The sequence below is a fragment of the Rhinolophus ferrumequinum genome, chromosome 13 (assembly GCF_004115265.2).
Source record: "Rhinolophus ferrumequinum isolate MPI-CBG mRhiFer1 chromosome 13, mRhiFer1_v1.p, whole genome shotgun sequence".
Lineage (NCBI taxonomy): Eukaryota > Metazoa > Chordata > Mammalia > Chiroptera > Rhinolophidae > Rhinolophus > Rhinolophus ferrumequinum.
The window spans coordinates 44,019,550-44,040,374 of NC_046296.1; the positions used below are offsets into that span (position 1 = coordinate 44,019,550).

Sequence of the window (20,825 nt, forward strand, 5' to 3'; positions counted from 1 at the left end):
AATGTGGAGATTAGTTCAGTTTGGGGGACTCTTCTGTCATCAGTCTTTCATCCATCAGTCTTTCATCCATGCTTGCTATATGGAGTAATAAGTGCTCTCAATTAAATTGAATTATTTCATAGCAAAAGCTGTCAGCTTTATGGTGCCCCCCCAGACAATAATTCACTTGAAAATACTCTCAACCTGAAGACCAATCCACTCCTTAAATCCTAAATAATAAGTAATAAAAATGGTACCTCAAATGAGTTTCAAGGGATTGCTATGCAATCTAGACTAAGCAGGTATCTTTCTAGTATCTCTTCTATTATTGAACATCATTACTGAGGAGACACTCTCATTACTTAATATGTTAACCCATTGAAAATCCCATTTAAGCGGTTAGAAAAAAATTCTTCTGGGTCAGGTTTGATAGAGCCTCAGTGTGATTTGTAAGATAATCAAAATTGTAGGGGAAGACGATGTTAGAGATTGGGAGTTTTCATTTTGCCCTGTTTCCTGTGTGACTATAATGATTATTTATTATTTTTTAATCTAAAAATCATAAGCTTACTGAGGTTCATGAAAGAGGATGTGGTTTCATGAGAAACAGTAGGTATACCTAATTGCCTTAAAGAAAGTCTATCAAAAAAGCCTATATGTGAAACTGTGGCTCATTTTTTGCTTAAATAATGTTACTATTTATTGGCTGTCTACTACATGGCCACTGCTTTGTATATATTCTTTCTGTTCCTCACAGCTGTACTATGAGGTATTGTATTTTTTTGTCCTAAGTTTACAGTTGAGAATCCTAAGATCCAGAGTGGATATTTAACATGTTTAGTTAGTGTCACACAACTAGCAAGTGGCCAGCCGAATAGGAAAATCCACCTGAGTCCAAAAGCCAGTAAGCTTTTAGCACAACCCTAGGTGTCTCTCCTACAACTTTAATTCAGGTCTTAAGGGGCCAGGTTTGAAATGAGTTAGTGCCAGAGAAAAGTGACAGAGTTGATGAGTCTTTCATTCTCAGTTATACGCGGTGAAGTTAAGGGTTTAGAAATGAGTGGGTAAGCATTGGACAAAGATGCAGAAGGACCAGAAAATACCAATCGTGGAAAGTGAACAGGACCTGTCACTGCATTTTCTAGAAAGTTCAAGTTTAATCCCATCATGAGGAATCCAGAGGTACTGTCAAATACTTTTTGTGATCTTGGAATTGTATTTATATTTGCTGCTAGAAAATCGATGACCTCTGTCTTTGGAACATGGAAATAATAAAGGATCCTCTAACGGACCTTTCACTTTTCACTATGAATGTCAACTTGCTTTCCATGGTGCTGCTATTTGAAATTTAGGGTCCTGACTTTAATCAAATGGAATATCTGCCTTAGAGCACATGTGAGACAAATTGGGTAATTTGGCCAAAGCTCATTTAAGACATCAAATACTTAAGACACACTGTCCAATAGTCACATTAACTAAATGCAGTAACTGCTCTTCCTCACTTTGAATCAGATATCAGAAAGTAAAGCTTCTTGAACACCTTATCAGAGCCCCTTTCAAAACTGCCTTCACTGGATTAAAATTTAATTAGAATTCTAATTTTCACCTTTACAGTATAATATTGAAAAGAATTATTTTCTCTTTCTTTAGAGTTAGTTATTCACGCTGTCACTATATTTTTTTTAAAAACATGATAAATTTCCACTTTAAAGAAAAGTTTATTTTCCCAGATAATTAATTTTTATCATCTCTGCAATTAGAAAATCATAACTACATAATTCAATGTATTCTTACTTGCTTTGGCCATCAGAAAGTTTAGTCAATTTTTTTTTTTTTTTTTGCCCAAGTCTTCAAAATTTACTCAGTTCAAGTATCTGAAGGCATTCTTTTTTTCTGCTTTCTGCGGACATTTTTTGCCCTATTTTATCTTAAAGTATCTTATGCTCTATTAATAGGTACAGATTTGCTCAAGTCCTCTTATAAGTAGGAAGAGCTAAGTTAAAATGCTTTTTTAAATAGCAAATCTGTCCTATTTACCACTATTTCTCTAGCACCTATTTTCGCAATGATAAGTATTTGTTGAATAAAGAATGAATGAATTTATATGTGAATCAGTGTTTCTCAATCCACATGTAACTGGATCAAAAGCCTGTTTTCATTATATCGTACTGCCATGTTTGATCTAGAAAAAAATCTATATAAATACATGCATACTCACACACACACGCATGTATTTTTACACATAAAATATATTTATTTTTGCATGTGCAAATTGGATATGCAAATCTATTTTTAAATGGCATTTTCTTTTGATTTTCCTAGTGGAATTTTACTGTTATTTAGCTGATAATCGTGATCCTGAGAAAGGGGGAAAGCAGAGGGCAATAGTAAGAAAGAGGATAACAGCAAGTTCCAGAAAACTATTTATGGGAAATACACTAGGCCTATATTGGTAGGGAGGCAAAGCAAATTTAGGATGTCTATCACATTAAAAATGTCAGTGATAGCAGAATAAAATATTGAATCAGGTAGCTTCAACTCCCAGGTTCAGAACGAGGCAGGCCAGTTACACGGGTAGGAGTACAGAGACCCAAGAGAAAGAAGTAATTATTTTCTAACCCCTGGATATGCTTTAGCTAATATTTCTGAAAAGAAGAGTGGCTTGTTTGGCTGTTTGCTTATTACAAAATCTTGAGGAAAACACTGTAGTGGAGGACTCCGGAATGATTCAAAGCTCTTATTTGTAAGCTTGAAGTCTTGTCTCTAATGAGGCTTTTGTCTGGAGAGGCAGCAGCTCAGCTCTGCAAACAATGCACCATCATTGGATCCAGTAGTTCTTTTGTTGGCATGGGCTGCTGCGATGTGAATACAGTTTGCAATGTGAACACAGTTTTAGTTGTTGCTTACTAATCAATGCACGAGGCATAGAGGGCCTTTCATCCTGAGCCAGAGCCTTTGTACACTGTTTTTAGCAGGAGAAACATTTCAGCATAATTCTAAGAGGTGACAAAAAAGGAGAAAACATAACCAACATGCATATACACACCCAAAACCAGAGAGGAACGTCATAAAAGTGACTTGCAGCATTAATTCTTGATGTTCACAACCTGCTCTCTCGATAAAGACCTTGTCATTCTGATTCCTGCCATCAAAGCCACTTGCCTGAACCTATAGGCTTTGACACACACTCCCCACCCTTTGCATCTCTCCTGCTTTGCCTGTGCCTGGTCTTGTCTGGCTGGGTGTTGTGTCTTTTAAGTCCTGTTAGGGCATCTAAGACCACAATCCTAGCACAGAGCTGAAAAGAAGCTTACAGAATCAACTATTCCAACCTTTTTTGGTAAACAAAATGCTGAGACCAGAGAAGCAAAGAGTTCCATCCAAGGTCACACAGAGCCTATTTTAGAATCCGAGGTTCATGCTACACCAGACAGCATTGCTCTCATTTTTCTTTTGGAGTTGGCATTTGTGGAACTATTGCCTTAGCCCTTATTTCCCTGATGTCGTTCCGTAAGGACCTCTGAGCTTCTTGATGATGTGATGCTCCAGCATTAGAAGAAGCAAAGACCAAAACTTTCCTGGGCCAACAATTTAAAGGCACTGAATAGAGTGAATGGCCCTGCCATTGATAAATAGTTTTTTTGGGGGTCAGACAAGCCTTGCAGCAACCCTGTGCAGTAGGTATTGATGACGCCCTTTATGAGATGGGCAAATAGAAATTAGGATTCACCTGACCCAGGGTTCTGATTCAAGGTCAGTCTTCATTCCATCTTGTCAGACTTGTGCCTCCCAGAGTTTCATGCCTGTGGGTCACAGGCTTAAATCTATTTGTGGCACTTTGCTTTTGCCTCGGGGCCTGTGCACGAGCTGTTTCTCCTGCATGGAAGACTTTCCCTCCACGTCTGGATGTTCTCATCACTAAGGCCTCCGCTCACAGACACCTCAGAGGAGTTTTTCAACCACCCAGTCACAAGATTATGTTACCAATTTCATTGTTGTCATAGCCACATCAATATCTGAAATTACCATGTTTGTCCACTTGTTTTATTTGATTATTACCTATCCGCTCATGGAAGTTCTATGGGGTCTGTTTGGCTACATTTCCAATGCCTAGAACTGTGCCTAACACAGAAATTATGAATAAATATTCACTGAAGAAATAAATGGTAAAGTCACTCTTGCAGCCACTCCTTTCCCTTTGAAGATTTACTACAGATACCGGTCCAGGTTAGGAGTTCAGGCTAGGCTGCTGATACAAAATAGTGGCCTGACATCTCGTAGTTTTATAGCTCAGACCTGTAAACTGAATGCCATTTATGTTATGCCTTAACCAAATAAGGAAAACAGGCCATGGACTTACCAGTGAGAGAGAAAGAGATCTTTGTAAGATGGTTTATACTGAAGAAAAGCATAACAACAGCTTGATGCAGGCTTATTATTTATGAAAAACTATAAAGCCACTGGCAGACAGACAGACTTGATTGTCAACATCCACCGTAGCCAGCCTACTCTCTAAAAAGGAAGTGTTCGTGAGCAGTGAGGGACGAGCAATGCTCTATCTGAATTTCATTAATGAGCTGATCCTCCCATCCAAAACTGGTATTACTACATATAAGATTACAGCTTCTCTTTATAAAAAAAATCTCAATTATCTTTCCAACGGCACCAAAGAGAAAGTTAGTGATGGCTAGCCTCAATTTCCAGAAGAGATGGAAGTACAAGGGGCAGCTGTGAGGTACCTGGGAACCGGTAACTCATCAAAGCCTCTTTGATGTCGGTGGAGGACTCTATTTAGTGGGATCTTGTTGAAAATCACAACAGAGAGAAGGAAACAGGCAAGTGGATGAGGGGTGCCCTGAGTAATTGCAATCACTTTGTATTGTGCAAACCGAGACCATGATTAGAATCTCAGATTCTCCACTTATATCAACACTTTGCCAGCTAATCAACTCACAAACCCCAGGACCAGAACAAAGTCCCTTTAAGTGACCTGAGACCAGGAAAATAGTCGCAGAGGAGGAAGCTGGTATTGCTATAGCCCTTCCCATCTGCTACACAGACAGATATTTGCCACCCAAATGAAGAGAATCCCACTTCCCAATAGGGCTGATATAAACCACTAATAGAGGATTTTCCCGAAGGTGATAGGAAAACCACACTCTTTGGGAAGAAGAAAGGAAGTAGAGCCATCCATCATCCCCCCAAAAAGCATTCAATAATTTAAATATGATACCATATGCAGAGGGTTATTTTAAGGAGGGTCGTTATTTCTCAATTATACTTTTCATAAAACGAGGCCAAATGAATTTAGATTTGATCAGAATGTATTTTTGCTGGACAAGCCACAGAGATTTTTCTCTCTGGAAACACTGCTGCAAGTCATTCCAGTGAAGTAGTGGAAAGAGTTTCAGTTCTCCTAAGCATCACTTAAAGTCTCTGAGCCTGTTTCGTCATCTTTAACATGGAGAAAATAACACCTTCTTTAGCCGATTGCTGGGAGGATGAAGACTAGTTGGGACATATGTATTTACCATGTAAGTGCTTGAAGGTAAGCACTCAACTCAGTAAGTGAACCCAAATTTATAGATTAATCACAGCAGCATCTTACGAGCATCCAGTCTTTCTGCACCTCTGCATGTGGAGCAGCCTTTCATACCCATCCACCCTTTATATCAATTTCAACATTTTCCTAGAACATTGAGTTGTTTGTTGAAAACTACAGGGTTATTGCTGCCCAAACAGTTCCTTTAAGGCTCAACTTCCGGCACTCCAGGAGGCTAATTCAGAGACAGCTGCTGATATTTACAAAGTGTTATCAGCGCCCTCAGGCCAGTTGTCATGCAGGATCTCTGGTCCCTCTCCCCGCCTAAGAACGCAGGATATGGCTAGGCTAAAAAGGAACACCAACGGAGCCACAGATAGTGGAGTCATACTACTATATTCTGGCTGGCGGCTGGGTTGGAGACACAGGAAGCAGGAGCCACAGGATCCGCAGCATGCCAGCCGCTTCTCTGTCAACAAACCCACCCCTTGCTAACTGCAATCCGTGCTTGCTAATCCCACTTGCTAGTGGCAATCCGCCATCCGCTTCTCTGCCAACCAACCAACCAACCCCCTAGCGTAGCCACAGCAGTTATATTAGTGGCTAATGGCCATCTGATTACAGCTGATGGCCATCTAATAACGAAGCTAGCACCTTTCCAAGTGAGGCCTAGAGCCTGGAAACTGCTCTCGGGGACTCTGTCCCCACACCAGTCTTAGAAACTGGTGTGTCCCCGCACTGCCCACAGTAACTAAACCATCTGAACTAGCAGGAGGCATCTACACTTGCTGAGTATCAGTTCTACTTGTTGAGGGTATATTTCTTAGGTGCTCATGTCTGTAGAGAATATGCTTCTCTGCAGAATCCTGGAATTCTGCTAATCCTGCAATCAGTAAAGGAGAAGAGGACACACTGAATTTCAAGATTCTCAGCCTGATGTGGAATTATTTTGCAGAAACAAATCTTAGGGCAAAAACACACAAGCTTAATTGTGTCAACCTATGCTCATTTAGGAACATTCAATGCCCATAGAGGAATTCTTAAAAGAGAGAGGCTAAGCAATTGAGACTCAGCTTTAAACTGATTCCTTTTTCTAATAATCAAGCTCACATGCAGCCAGGTCCTTAGTGGATCTGGTTCTCATTGGCTGCATTTGCTGAGAAATATTTCTGTCACATTAGCTATTTCTTGTGCTGTGCTAACCACCCTAACAATGGCCTGAGCTGGTAAGCATGCTATTGCTTGTGGAAAATTTCACTCAGAGGTTCATGTAGTCCAGACAGGGTTGAAAGTTATTCACAGAGAGTGAATTGCCTTCTTGCATCCCTTCTAGGACTGTCACACATCATCTGTGCCTTACCCCCCAAGTATGGGCTGTAACTAGCACTGGTGAAACAGAATGACCCATAGCAGTCTCTAGTTTGGAACCAGAGAGCTGGGATGATTAGGGCCTATTCAGTGTGCTGTAAGAACAGGTCCACAGTCGAAGTTATAAGTCTATAGCAATCTTGAACTCAGACTCTTAGATGTAGGTTTAACTAAAGCCCTTCTCTCTCTCTCTCTCTCTCTCTCTCTCTCTCTCTCTCTCTCTCTCTCTCTTTCTCTCTCTCTCTCTCTCTCTCACACACACACACACACACACACAGAGAGAGAGAGAGAGAGAGAGAGAGAGAGAGAGAGAGAGATGAAAGCAAGAGATCAAAAATTCAACAATTGAACCACAGTTCTCAATTTTTGCCTCAAACCAAATTTTTGCCTTAAAATGAAAAGGGGTAAATTAGCTGATGGCTAGGGTTTCTTTCATATCAAATATTGTCTGATTCTGTCAGAACCTTTGAAAGCAAAGTGAACCAGAAATGCACAACAGAAGAGCACAACCTGGTTTGTAATTACTGTACTATCAGATTGCAAAAAAAGGTGATAGCTATGGAAGAGAAAGCCGATTCCATCAAATTGACTTGACAGAATGGGCTTTCTCCTCCATAGCTATCTTGGTGCTCAAAAACTAAAAATCTTGGTGTTCAAAAACTAAACAGAGACAAAATTAAAATCAACCCCATTTGGAAAAAAAGGAATAACATTTCAAAAAGAAATTTTGCCCAAAACAATGTGTATAGAATGCAGAAAACCACTGTAGTGATCTAGCTTCACAGTTATGGATTTGTATATTGTACAGGGCTGCTGAGTAACATTTATTGGGCAGAGAAGATCACATGGATGAGAGTGTGGTTGGCCACAGATGTCATCCTATATCCATCTGCTCATACTTCTGGAAAGTGTTCTGATCATTCTCACTATTGCGTAGTGGAGAATTCTCTTGTAAAATAAAAATAGACTAATTATAGATAAATGAATGCTGAAAAGGAAAAGTCATACTCGTCCTCTGATTGACAGCAGCACACATTCCCCAAGGTGGTGTAATAGTATAGGCTGATTTCCCAAATTCTAGAGTGCAGAGTTAGATGCAAACCAGGATGTTTGATCCCAAACTAGAGGGTTGACCTTTGACAACTCGAAATGGAAATAAGAACTTGCCACACTCAAAGTACAAATTCCAAAATGATCACAATTATGATGCCCTCCCTTTATTGTCTTATTTCCTGTGTTTAGTTCATCCCCAAGAGCTTGAAAAAGAGCATATGGCTGACTTTTCAAAAAAATATATCATGTCGAGAAACTAGAATACAAACGTTACTGATGGTACATGAGTGTTTTCACATTCCTCAAAAAAAAAAACAACAAAAAAACCACATTGTATTTATATATCATTTAGGCATTGGAGGAATTTTCAGATTCAAACTTTACACCAATGTTTGACAGATTCTATAGTCCTCAACTTGCTTCAACAAGACATCATGTGTAGTAAATGGTCCCCAGGCTAAAAGATCAAATCCCAATTCAGTCACTGAGTCGGTAAAATAACTACCAACTATGTAATTATTTTCAAAAGTCACTTAAATTCTCTGAACTTCAAGTTCTTCATATGTACAATGGGATTAATAATGCTTACCTTGCAGAGTTATTGTAAGGATTAATAAAATCAGGTATGGAAAAAAAATTAGCTAAGTGCCTGTCATTTAGTAGCCACCCCATCATATTCTCTCCCTCTGTTACTTTCTTCCTTTCTCTTCTTAAAATCAAGCAGCTTAGGGAAGCTGTAGCAACAATGTTTCATTCAAACAGAATATAGATTCTGTGAAATCAGGATACTCGAGTCATACAGATTTACTGCCTTCCTTCTGACAAGTAATAGTGATAGAATATGGCACATATGTCTGCAAAGAGGTTTACAGTTTTACAAATGACTTGGACATTTCCTGTTCAGGGCCTCACCTCAGCTCTGGGATGTGGGAGTTAGCAAACTCATTTGACAGACGAGGAACTGAGGCTCAGAAAGGTCAAGTGTCTTCCCCAAAAACAAGCTATCGGAACTAGAAATTGACTTAACTTTTCTGACCCAAGTGTCCACTACACTCCATCAGCCTCTTTTTCTGGTTCTCAAAGCTCTCCCTGAAGTGCCTCTAGAAGGATATGAAGTCATATCTGGTTTACTTTAGGTGCTGTGTTACCTGCAGGTGTCAAGCCCAGGGGTTGTCAAGCCCAGGGGTTGCTTTTCACAATCACCTGTGCTGATGATGCCTCTGTTCTCATGTTCCAGAGTAGGGTCAGGGCAAGCACTGTTGTATCACTAGTTGAAGGATGTTTTCTCTGTTATCTGTAGTTTTAATGATTTGGCTATTTTTGTAGTTATATTTAGGAAGTTCAATATGTATCAAGGAAACTATTTTAAAAGGTGATGGGACAGATTAATCAAATACAGCTTTTGTTGTTGTTATCTTTCCATTAGTGAAATCCATAAAGTGGAAAAGAAGGATTCCAAACTAAGAGGATCTTTTGCTTAGGTTCCTATAAAAAGGAAAGCCATCAACCTGCCTGTTTCTTTGGTAACGCAGAAGAGGGAATCAAAAGAATTATGTAGCCTACTGTAAACCGGGCTGGCAAACATACAGACCCAGAAGATTATGATCAACTTTGCTGTAACATAAAAGATGCTCCCAGGTGGTTTCTTTTCTTTTCTTTTTCTTTTTTTTAATCCTCCACTGATCTTTGCAAAGAACAGACTTTTAAGTATAGTCCAGATGGTGATGGATGAACATAATATTTTTTTGTCCTTTTCTAAGGCAGGGTAATTGTGCATCATGCATGGCAGTCAGTGGTCATTTTTAATATTTAAATGACATCTGAGTTGGAGATTAAAATTTATAAAGAGCAGCGAGATCCCAAGAAAAAGGATGGGAAGCTACTTCTACTTTCAAATGCAATAAAACAGATGAGCTTTCCATTCCAGACTTAGGCATTAAAATATTTAAGATTTCTTGTAATGCTGGAAGCCCACAGAAGGAAATCTCAATATCCACCTCTCTCTCTCTCTCTCTCTCTCTCTCTCTCACACGTGCACACACACACACACAAACACACACACACACACATTTTGTGTTGCACACTTCTACATCATGAAGTTAATTCCAGAAGGCAGGATTCCATTTTGTTTTTAAAAGCTTAGAATGTAACCTTAGGATCCAGCATAATGACTAAGTGATTAAATAATAACAGGGAAACACAGTAATAATCCTAAGTGGAGGAAAATAATGATAACTACCATGATAATTATTATCTTAAAATATCATCAAACACTTTGCAGAGGTGATCTAGTTATTCCCCTGCATATCCCTTATGGGAAAGGTCTTATTGTTTCCATCTTGAAGACAAATATAATATCTAGTCTCAATTTATGTGTCATTTCTTCTGAGAAACTTAATTTATTTGTTTTCTTGTTCATCTTCACAATTTGGTCTTAGACACCCCACATTAAGTAATCTTGTAGAGTTAGAGGCAGAATAATCTATTTCGATGGATGATTGATTAAAATTCAGTGTTTTTCAAACTGTTTTAATCAGATACCCTGTGAAATTATAAAATGTCCCAAATATGGAAATTTTAAAGCATAGGATGTAAAATAAATCTAACTGGAAAGTCTAGTCCCCCTTCCTTTGGAATGAGGAGTGGGGGAGCAAGTAGTGAAAAAGTTAACATGGTTCTCTTCTTCCTCGCCCCCTCAAATAAGCCCTGACAATTGCACCTCTGACAGTGAGTTCTACCTGGAGCTAACATGTAGGGTAAAAGGGAAATGGGAAGAAAAGTGAAAGAAGGAAAAAGGAAGAAATGGATAAGGACACGAGAAAGGAGTGGGTAATAGAAACACTGAGTCACTGTTCTTTACACATCAATGTGACCACATAGGAGGCTTCCGAGGGGGTGCTGTATCAGTTAGCTAGGGCTGCCATAACAAAACACCACAGACTGGGTAGTGGAAACAATAGAAATGTATTTTCTCACAGTTCTGGAAGATAGATATCCAAGATCAAAGTGTTGGCAGGTTTCGTTTCTCCTGAGGCTTCTCTCTTTGACTTGGGAGCAGGAAGGGGCCATCTTCACATAGTGTCTTCACAGGGTCTTCCCTCTTTGTGTGCATATCCCTTCTGTCTCTCTCTGGGTCCCAGGTTCCTCTTCTTATAGGAATACCAGTCAGATTGGACTAGAGTCCATCCTCATAGCTTCATTTTTAACTTAATCACCTCTTTAAATGTCGTGTGTTCAAATACAGTCGCATTCTGAGGTGCTGGGTGGGGCTTAGTAGGGCTTCAACATATGAATTTGGCGGAGATAAAATTCGGTCCATAATGTGTGCCTTTATGTAAAAGCACCTTTTTTGCTTTCAGGCAAGGGTGATCGTAGAACTATGTAATAGCCATACAGCATGAGTGCTGCAGGAAATGGTTGTTAAAAGATAGACTGAGGCACATTAAACTTTTCAAGTGTTTATTTGAGCTAACACAGATTCAAATTGGGCAGAGTCACACCAAAAGTGATTAGAAGCGCTCTGCCAACGGAGGGTAGGGGAAAGACTCACAGAGCAGATGCAGAAGCAAAGCAAGGAAATGATTTCATTGGCTGTAGCTTAAGCCGTTTCCTTATTTTGGAAAGCCTCGGTGGTGGTTTGTGTTTGTATTTTCTTAAATTTCATTTTCTCAGATACAAGTATATTTACGGGAATTGACTCCGGGTTAGGTTTTGATTTGCGTACACAGGTTACCAAGGCATTAGAGCCATCTCGGCCTCATAGCCTCCTTGTGTAATTATTTTAACATAGTCAACAGTGCTTGTTCATTCCAGTGAGTCACGTCCTTTTGAATCAGCTGACCTGACTCAAGTTTCCTGCCTATTTAGTCTCCCAAAGTGATCCATTCGTCCACTGGGGGTTTCCTCCTAACAGTTGATTGGAGACCTTCCAAAGCCTCAAAAGTGAGGATGCTTTCTCCACAGATCCCCCCAAGTTGGTTCGCATAATAATCCTGACCAGGTGCTCCTTGAAGAGTGGGCCATTGCCTCTTCTGTCTTCTTGTAAGACAGGTGACAAGTCCAGACATTCCTCTCTTCATGTTTTGTGAGAGGCACATTTCCCTTAGAGTTCCTCTGCTTTCAGAGTCCCCATCGTCATCTGCACCAGATGGCTTCCCCCTGGAGTGTCTCATGAAGAGCACATGCATTTGCATTTGTGCTGTGTTGACAATCTCAGGTCAAGCAGTCAGCTGGAAAGTGTGACAGCCTCACCTGCTGCCAGCTGCATTCATTAAATGAAAGAAAGTAGATCCTTGGTGACAAGGTTGGGGAGTTGGGGTGGTGAACAAAGTCCTCAAGGAGAAGTTTTTTCCAAAATAGCCACAAAACACAGATGTCTATTTGCTATCACTTCAGGAAGAGCTGACATTCAATATCCCAATTTTAAAATCTGTGGATGGGGATTGTATCACATTAGAAATGAAGTCTCCATTTGAAAATAGTGGTATTGATTTCCTTTAAATAGTAAGCTTTATGCATTTCTTTCTTCATTCACAGTATAATGCACTTGGCAAAATTATGATATATGTGTATATATCATGTAATTAAGTAGTTATATAAAGTCAATAGGAATTAATGCATGTATCCATTCATTTAACAAGCATTTAACCAGCTTATGCCACATGGTGGACATGTGACCAAACACGAGGGACAATGAACAAATCCATGCCCTTGAAGGGCTCACAGTTACCTGGAGAAGAGAGGAAAAGTGGACAGGCACAATCTAGACACTGGTTGTCATACTGTTCATGCATGAGAATCACCTAGAAGGCTGGTTCAAACACAGATTGTTGTGCCACCTCCCACCCCACCCCCACTCCTTTAGTTTCTGATGGAGTGGGGCCAGGAATTTGCATTTCTGACAAGCTCCCTGGTGATGCTGCTACTTTGAGAACCCCTGATCTAGTTTGACAAGGGTTGGAGGCTATGGAAGCTCTCAAGAGGAGTTCCCAGCACTGGCTGGAAGGCGAGAGGGGTTCAGAGAAGACTTCATAAAGGAAGTGACCTTGAAAGGACAAGTGGGGAAGGATAAGGAGGGAGGGATTGGGGGACATGCCAAATACTTTTAGTTCTAAAGGACAAAAGTAGGAGAAAGTACATGTGGTTTGAAAAAATAGCACATCATTCCATGTGGCTAGGATGAAGTTTGCCTGTGAAATAATTGCAGGAGATAAAGCTGGAGAAAGAGGCAGGGTCTGGAGCCGCTGTTGGAGGCCCTGTGCGAACATTGTCCTATACTTGATTGTAGAACCATGAATGTCCAGAGCTGGACTCGAAGCTGGAAGAAAAGAACCCTGGTAGAAGAACTCTGTCACAGTTCACTTTCTTTAAAAGAGGTTTTTTTTTCTGAGCCTGGCACAGGGCTTCCCAGCCTTTGGAAGAAATTCTTTTCATTTCTCTGAGGTGACAAATCTCACTGGAGGTGATATGAGAGGAGAAAGGGGGTATGTGGATTGCATCTAACCAAAACTGAGTGGAAAGTTAAGTTTTTGCCATTGACCCATGAGCCATAGAAAGAGGGTATGTCAGAATTTTAGTAATTGTTTCATTATGATGGACTCCTGGAAAACCTAAGATTCACCCATCTCTAACGGCCTCCTGGTCACTCAGAGGGGAGTAATGACAGGCCTGGGAAGCAGAGACTGGGAGAGAGAGAGATCCTGATAGCATGGGTTGTGATGAAATGTGCTTCATTCTTTTCTCTCCAGGGGAAGATGATGATGATGACGAATGTGGGGAGGAGAAGCTGCCCTCCTGCTTCGATTACGTGATGCACTTTCTGACTGTGTTCTGGAAGGTCCTCTTTGCCTTCGTCCCTCCCACAGAATACTGGAATGGATGGGCGTGTTTCATTGTCTCCATCCTCATGATTGGCGTACTGACAGCTTTCATCGGAGACTTGGCTTCCCACTTCGGCTGCACCATTGGCCTGAAAGATTCTGTGACTGCGGTAGTGTTCGTCGCACTTGGAACTTCAGTACCAGGTAAAGAATACATTCTTATACGACTCCCCCCATTTGCCTTATCGCCTTTGCTTGCCTAACAACTTCAAGAACTGTGATAACAAACCAGGCCTATGAGAGAGGAGAGCCCCAAAGATATACATGATGACTCTGTCAGCACACTGTCATGGCATTTTTCAAGGTTAGAAAGCTGATCAGTATCATCATGATGACGGGATAGCATTCCCAGAGGGAACTGCATGGCTTCATGGAGAGAGCAGACTGATTTGATGGCTAGATTGATAGATCAGCTTCTCATCACAATTAGCACTTTCAAAAACACAAAAGACAATTACAGAATCATCTTCAAGAACAAATTTTTTGTCTTTTATGTATTTAGTAAAGTTGGGATGATTTTTATGAAACTCTGTATTCATTGGGTAACTGAGATAAATGCTGAAAACCTGCTACAATATTCTCCTGACCCAAGTATTAATGGGAGTAAAGAACAAGAAGCAGGCATTGATCAGGACAGGAAAAGGTTATCTCAAAAGTGAGCAGGCTAAGTGTACATTGCATGGACATCCCTTCATGCATTTCTATAAGCTTAATTTTTCTGCCAGCCTACAACTGTAGCTCATTATGGTTGCTCAGACTTCTGATTAAGACATCATACTCCCAAATATAACATTGACAGCAGTAATTTTCAAACTTCGGTGGGCATCAAAATTACCTGGTAGCTTGTATAAAAAATACAAATGCCTGAGACCTATCCCCAACCTATGGAATTGGAAGACCTGGAGCAAGGGCCCAGAAAGGTATGTTTTAAGCTCACAGGTGATACTGGTAAACATCAGAGCTTATTGTAACTGACATCCTGGACCTATTCCCCAGCACTACTTGACATCTTGACAGATGTACAGCCTTCACTTTGAGCAACAAGATTCTCATTCTCTACCAAGTAGCAGGTCAAGGACAAGCATCACAGTGGGTCTGGGGAATGGCGGGACTTGGGAGTGACAGCCCTGCTGTGGTGCCACTCACTTTGCACGTTCCACACTTGCCACTGATACAAACACTGTGATTTCTACTAACACTTGCCATAATGGGCAACCCTGGCTTCTGGGCTTGAGTCTGAAAAAAAGCACAGTTGAAATCAAATATATATCTGTCTTTTCTCTGGAATCTACTAGTTCTTCGCCGCTGAGATATTTATCATCTAGGTGACGATGGGTAAGTTACTTAACCCATCTGAGCCTCAGTTTCTCTATTTGTAACATACTTAACTTACTGAAGAAAAATACCTATAAATGATGCATCTAGTACGGCATCTCGGACATGGAAGGAACTCGATCAAATAGCAGCTTTTGTGGTTATTATTTATGTTGAACAGCTGAGGATCTGACCAGCACAAATCTGAACACTTCGGATGAACTGACCAGGGAGACCAGGAATGAAGTGTCTGTACTTATCCTGGTCAGCCAGAGCACAGGGTGCTGTCCAACTGATCAACCACTTGGGAGTCTTCATCAAGTGGCCTGGCATGGTTTTGGTGCCCAGCTGAGCTGACAGAGGAGCCAGGAGATTTAGGAAGTAAGAGTACTCCTGCCTTAGTTAGCAGGGTTATGCAAAGTCTTCCAGTTGACTACTCATCCTCAGAGGATAGCAGGCTCCCGGTCAACCCCAGCTCTGTTCCAGCAGTTCCACATTTGGTCTTTATTTTGAATTTTTTTCCAAAAATGATCAGAAATTTACGAAACAGGAGATAAAACTTAAAATATTCATATTTTGGGGTGGCCAGATGACTCAGTTGGTTAGAGTGCAAGCTCTGAACAACAGGATTGCTGGTTCGATTCCCATGAGGGACAGTGAGTTGTGCCCTCCACAACTAGAATGGAGACAAGGAGCTGCTGCTGAGCTGCCGGAGGGGTGGCCGGATGGCTCAGTTGGTTAGAGTGTGAGCTCTCAACAACAAGGTTGCCGGTTCAATTCCCTTATGGGATGGTGGGCTGCGCCCCCTGCAACTAAAGATTGAAAACAGCAACTGGACCTGGAGCTGAGCTGCACCCTCCACAACTAGATTAAAGACAACTTGGAGGTGATGGGCTCTGGAGAAACACACTGTTCCCCAGTACTCCCCAATAAATTTTTTTAAAAATTCCTTTTAAAAAAATTCATATTTTAAGTTGCTTTGTTTAGAAAACATATACAGAGGGTGCCAAAAAAAATGTACACACATTTTAAGGAAGGAAAAAACTGTATTAAAATTGTAATACTCAATGTATACCGATAACAAAAGATGAATACAAGTCACGTTTGACTTGTGCAATTACAAGGGGTGCTCAAGGTGGTTACCGTCAGCGTCAAGATACTTCTGATTACGGCGAACCACTGCTGGAGCAAACATAATCTCTCGTAAAATGTGTATCCACTTTATTGGCACCCCCAGTATACAACCCGAGGAACTGAATACCTTGGGTATCTATTGCTCTATCTATGGCTATTATAAGAAAATGTTTTGGGGTCCACTTTGCCTAAGGCTTAAATCACTGTATCAAATGGTGCCCAAGTTAGCACTCACTGTTGGCCATTGGTTTAACGCTTGAGGAGAATCTGCGCAAGTTATGGTAATGAAGATGCAATTAGGTCTCTCATGACAGTTAACTCAAAATCAGCCTGCCTTTCTGGAAAGTCAGCAATCGGTTCTAGCAAATGCATCACTTGCTTTCAAACGGATCAAAAGAAAATGCTTTTCCTACAACAAATCCTTATTCAAAAAAAAAAAAAAATTGTTCTTAAATTTCCCAACTCCTCATCTCAATACCTCAAAACTGGCTCTTTTTTCTATATAATCATCGTCCGACATGGCCCTGTGCATCTCTTGTATTAATAAGTATTTTTGCATAGCATGCAGCCATACAATTTAAAACAATGCATTTTTCTGTAACATGAAATGTGGGTTACAGTAAAATTTTGTGTTTGGAGGACTCATTTGTTCTGCCACTTAAAACCAGCTTAATTCCCAGGGAGAGGCATCAAGAATTAAGAAACCCTATTGGCGAGAACACACCAGAATCATTAGTTGTCAAAAAGGTTTCCCTACACTGCTATAAATTCTTCCCATCGGGATAGAGATTTCTTTGCTCTGTTATTGGGAGAATTCCTGTAATTTGCTGCAATATTAACTGTGCAGCATGTTCCTCAAACAATATATTCACAGGTAATCTCACAAAATCATATCTATGTAAACGGACTTTTTTTTTCCTAAAAACAGCTGTGCAAATTGAACAAGATGCTGAAGGAATATTTCTTACTTTATTCTTCAACCCTGATGGTTCCAAACAGTGCTTTATTTTAAAATCTCCTGACTTAAAAAAAAAAAAAAAAAAAAGCTATTGTTCCCAGATGACAAAACCCAGTTGCTATAGGCTGAAGAAGAATAAGGAAAGCTCCTTCTCTTCATTTGAAGCCTACCATTAGTTTGGCAGTGGTTCTGGCACCCCGCTTTTTCTCCAGGCCTATGTCTTGACACGTGTCCTAAAGAAGAAGGGCTCCTGGCTAATGTCTGATGTACTGCTGCCTCTTTCTAGGTGAGACTCTTAGATTCGTGGCTTGTGATGGCCTGATGTGCATTGAAAACTTTCCCTGCCTCAAGCAGGATTAACTAGCTACATATCTCATTGGAGGTATGTTTTACTATATTATTCAAAATCTCTGGGGAAAAGAGCTTTTTGACTTTCCAGGTGAGACAGAGCTTCTTCCTTATACCAACTGGTAGCAAATGTTCACTAGCATCTACTGGCAGAGAAGGTCTTTCTCCCGCTCAACCTGAGGTTTGCATAAGAATTTAAAGACCCGCACAAAGTAGTAAGAGGAAGGGCCTTCTTTTTCCAAATTACCTTTTACAGAGCTACCTGTCAGCAGAAGAGGGAGCTTCTTGAACAGTCTCTTTCCACTTCTGTGCAGCTCTTGTATTAATAAATAATAAACCATTCTGAAAAGCATGGCAGCCATACAGTTACATTTTTTTGTTCTGTCATATGAAGTGTGGATTACGGCTGGAGTGACCCAGAGCCCGGTCTCCAGGTCGCTTCTCTTCTCGGTCCACACTCACTCGCGGAGCCATCACATCAGTCTCCATGGCTTACATGTTATTAATATGCCAGTGACTGGCAGATGCATATCTCCAGCCTCCACTTGCCCCTGAGCGCTAGATTCACATACCAACTGCCTTTCCTGTATCGATGCGAGATGTGTAATTTGCAGCTCAAAATTACCATGTCCAAAATAGAGCTGTTAATTTCCACTGCCTAAGCGCCTTATTTTTCAACCAAACCTATTCTTTCCAGATTTTGCCTTTCTCGGGAAAACAGTCTCATCATCCATCCAGGTGTCCTTGATTCCTTTTTCCTCACCCCCCCACAGTCAATCCATTTATAACCCCTGCAGATCTTTCCTCAAACGTTTCTTGATCAAACCCACTTACTTCTCTGTCACCACCCTCCTTGGTCTAGACCCCTACTCAGGCTCAGTAGCCTCCTGTCTTCACGCTTCTGCTATAGGTAGTTTTAGATATAATCAGACCACATTTCTGCTTACAGTCTTCCAACGACTTCCTGTTTCACTTAGGATAAACTTTAAAAGGCACCACTCTGGATGACAAAGACCTGTGTGACTTGGCCCCCTGCTGTCTTTCCATTGTTTTCCTCCTTGCCCACTGGCCTTTTCACTGTCCTCCATGCACCAAGTTCATTCCTTTCTCAGGGTTGCACTAGCTTTTCTAAAATGCTCTTCACCTTCATTTACACACAACTGGCTCTTTGTCTTAATTCTATCTCATCTTAAATGTCACTTCTTCAAAAAGACCTTTGCTTAACCACACAAAGTGAAGTGCTCATCCAGCTCTTCTGTATTATAAAATAACAACATATTTCTGTATTTATTACTTTCTGGATGTCTTTGGTTTATTTATTTTTGAATGTTATTATGATCTAACTCTCCTAATGGAAATGTAAGCCTCACGGGAACAGAAATGTGACTTTCTTTTCTCTATTATATCCCTGGTTCCTAAAATGATGCCTAGCTAACACACGTATAAGTAATGAAATTGTGTGTGTATGTGTTGGTGTGTATGTATGCATGTGTTGTGTATATAAATGAATGTACAAATCAGTCATTTATACATTAGTACGAGTTGTTTCAGTTAGACTGCTCTCTTCCTAACACCTTCTAGAGGTAACAAAGAATTAAAGTTATGACTGAGAGAGAAAAACAGTAGATGCTTCTATAGCGTGGCTTATTTTTGAGAAATAGAATGTATCTGAGTAGGTTATTAAGGTAAGAAGGGACAAAGGTAACTTAAGAGCACTAAGAATCTCAGAACAAAACATTTTTCCTTTTGCATAATTTTGGCTCTGGTGGGAACTGTGATGAGGAACAAGATTTTTTTTTTTTTTTTTTTTTTTGCCTTCATTCTTTTCTGGGCCATAATCCCTGCCTCCAAGACCCAGAACTCAGGCCAGTACTTTTAAAACTTTAGGTATACTCTGTGGAGTGCTAAATAGACATTTTGAAATGGCCTGGCATGGGTTCATAACTACGTTATATCACATTGCTTCTATGGAGTAACAGTTTCAAAATTCAAGAGAAAAAAATATATATAAGAAGGAACAGTTGGAACTCAGCCTTTTTTGTACTAAAGACCACCTATAACGTCACATTCTTTTAGCTAACAATTATTTCATTTACTTGGGTAAAACCTGGGCATATGGGGTCAAGACATTCCCACTTCTATACCAGATTCCAAATGTGAATTCTCCTGTCATTTCTTGCTTCTATTGGATTCAAATAGAAGTAAGAGTCCTTCCTTAATTGCACAGAAAACTCTTAGACGATGATGAATGGGAAATATTTTTACCTCATTTGGTCCTATTTTGGTCTTTCTCCATACATCTTGATTGAGCTTGTTCTGAAAACAGCCTACACTCCCCTTTCACTTCCCTTTACCAACTGTTTACTCCCAGAGCCAGAAGAGTTTAAAAATTGGGTATTCTAAGCCGTGCCTTAGCCTGTGGTGTTGTCAGATTTTCTGTTTGCTTGGAGTGTTTTGAATATCTTTTGAATTCTGTCAAGTCGGAATTATTTCACTCTAGAGATTTTAATGCATTAATGGAAAGGAAATAGACAATTATAGGGGTGAGTTTTTTTTCCCATTTTGTATATAGAAACTTTTGTAAAAATAAAATTTTGTTTTAGAGAAAATGCATGTCATTTTTAAATTACATCACTTCCAGACTTCTGAATACCATAGGAAGAATTTGATATACAACTAGTTACACTAGCTGTTCACTTTGTTCTCTTAGTGTGGCGTTTATGAATATGCACCAAGGGGGTACAGTGACAAGAGCTTTAGAACTGAATTCAGGAAACCGGACTTCTAACCATGATTCACTGTGTGGTTGGAATCCACAGCTTTCCTCCCTGAGCCTTGGTTTTCTTGCCTGTAGACTAGGCAGAATAATAGATGGCCATTTAAATAGAGTCAATGAAAGGATTAGTAAGATGGGTCTCAGAGCACTTTGTCAACTGACAATTGGTATAAAATACAGGAGAGAATTATCATTATTTACACTGAGATCAACTCTCCAAAGGTCAAAAAGGAATAGAAACCATGACAAAATGAGAATGAATAGGAAAAGTTTTGTGAGTAGAAAAAGAACCCTTTAACATGCACCACAGAGCTCCACTGTATGCCACAGCACAAGCACTATATATCCATTATCCGTTATCTTATTTAGGTGATATCATTAAGTGATGTGAAGTGATTTTGCCCCCTCCAAACATTTATTGCTTTTTGTCCTTTAGATTCTTTTTTTGAAAATGAGACTGTCTTTTTGTGAGTG

At 40.1% G+C, this 20,825-nt stretch overlaps 1 protein-coding gene across 11 annotated transcripts in view; it reads left to right on the forward strand.

The window, feature by feature from the left end:
- SLC8A1 (solute carrier family 8 member A1) overlaps positions 1-20,825 on the forward strand; it is a 363,003-nt gene that overhangs the window by 321,593 nt on the left and 20,585 nt on the right. For all 11 annotated transcript variants that reach the window (XM_033124683.1, XM_033124686.1, XM_033124681.1 and 8 more), the window contains one exon: positions 13,690-13,965. In XM_033124683.1, the coding sequence (XP_032980574.1) occupies positions 13,690-13,965 (276 nt within the window). The remainder of the gene's footprint in view (positions 1-13,689; positions 13,966-20,825) is intronic.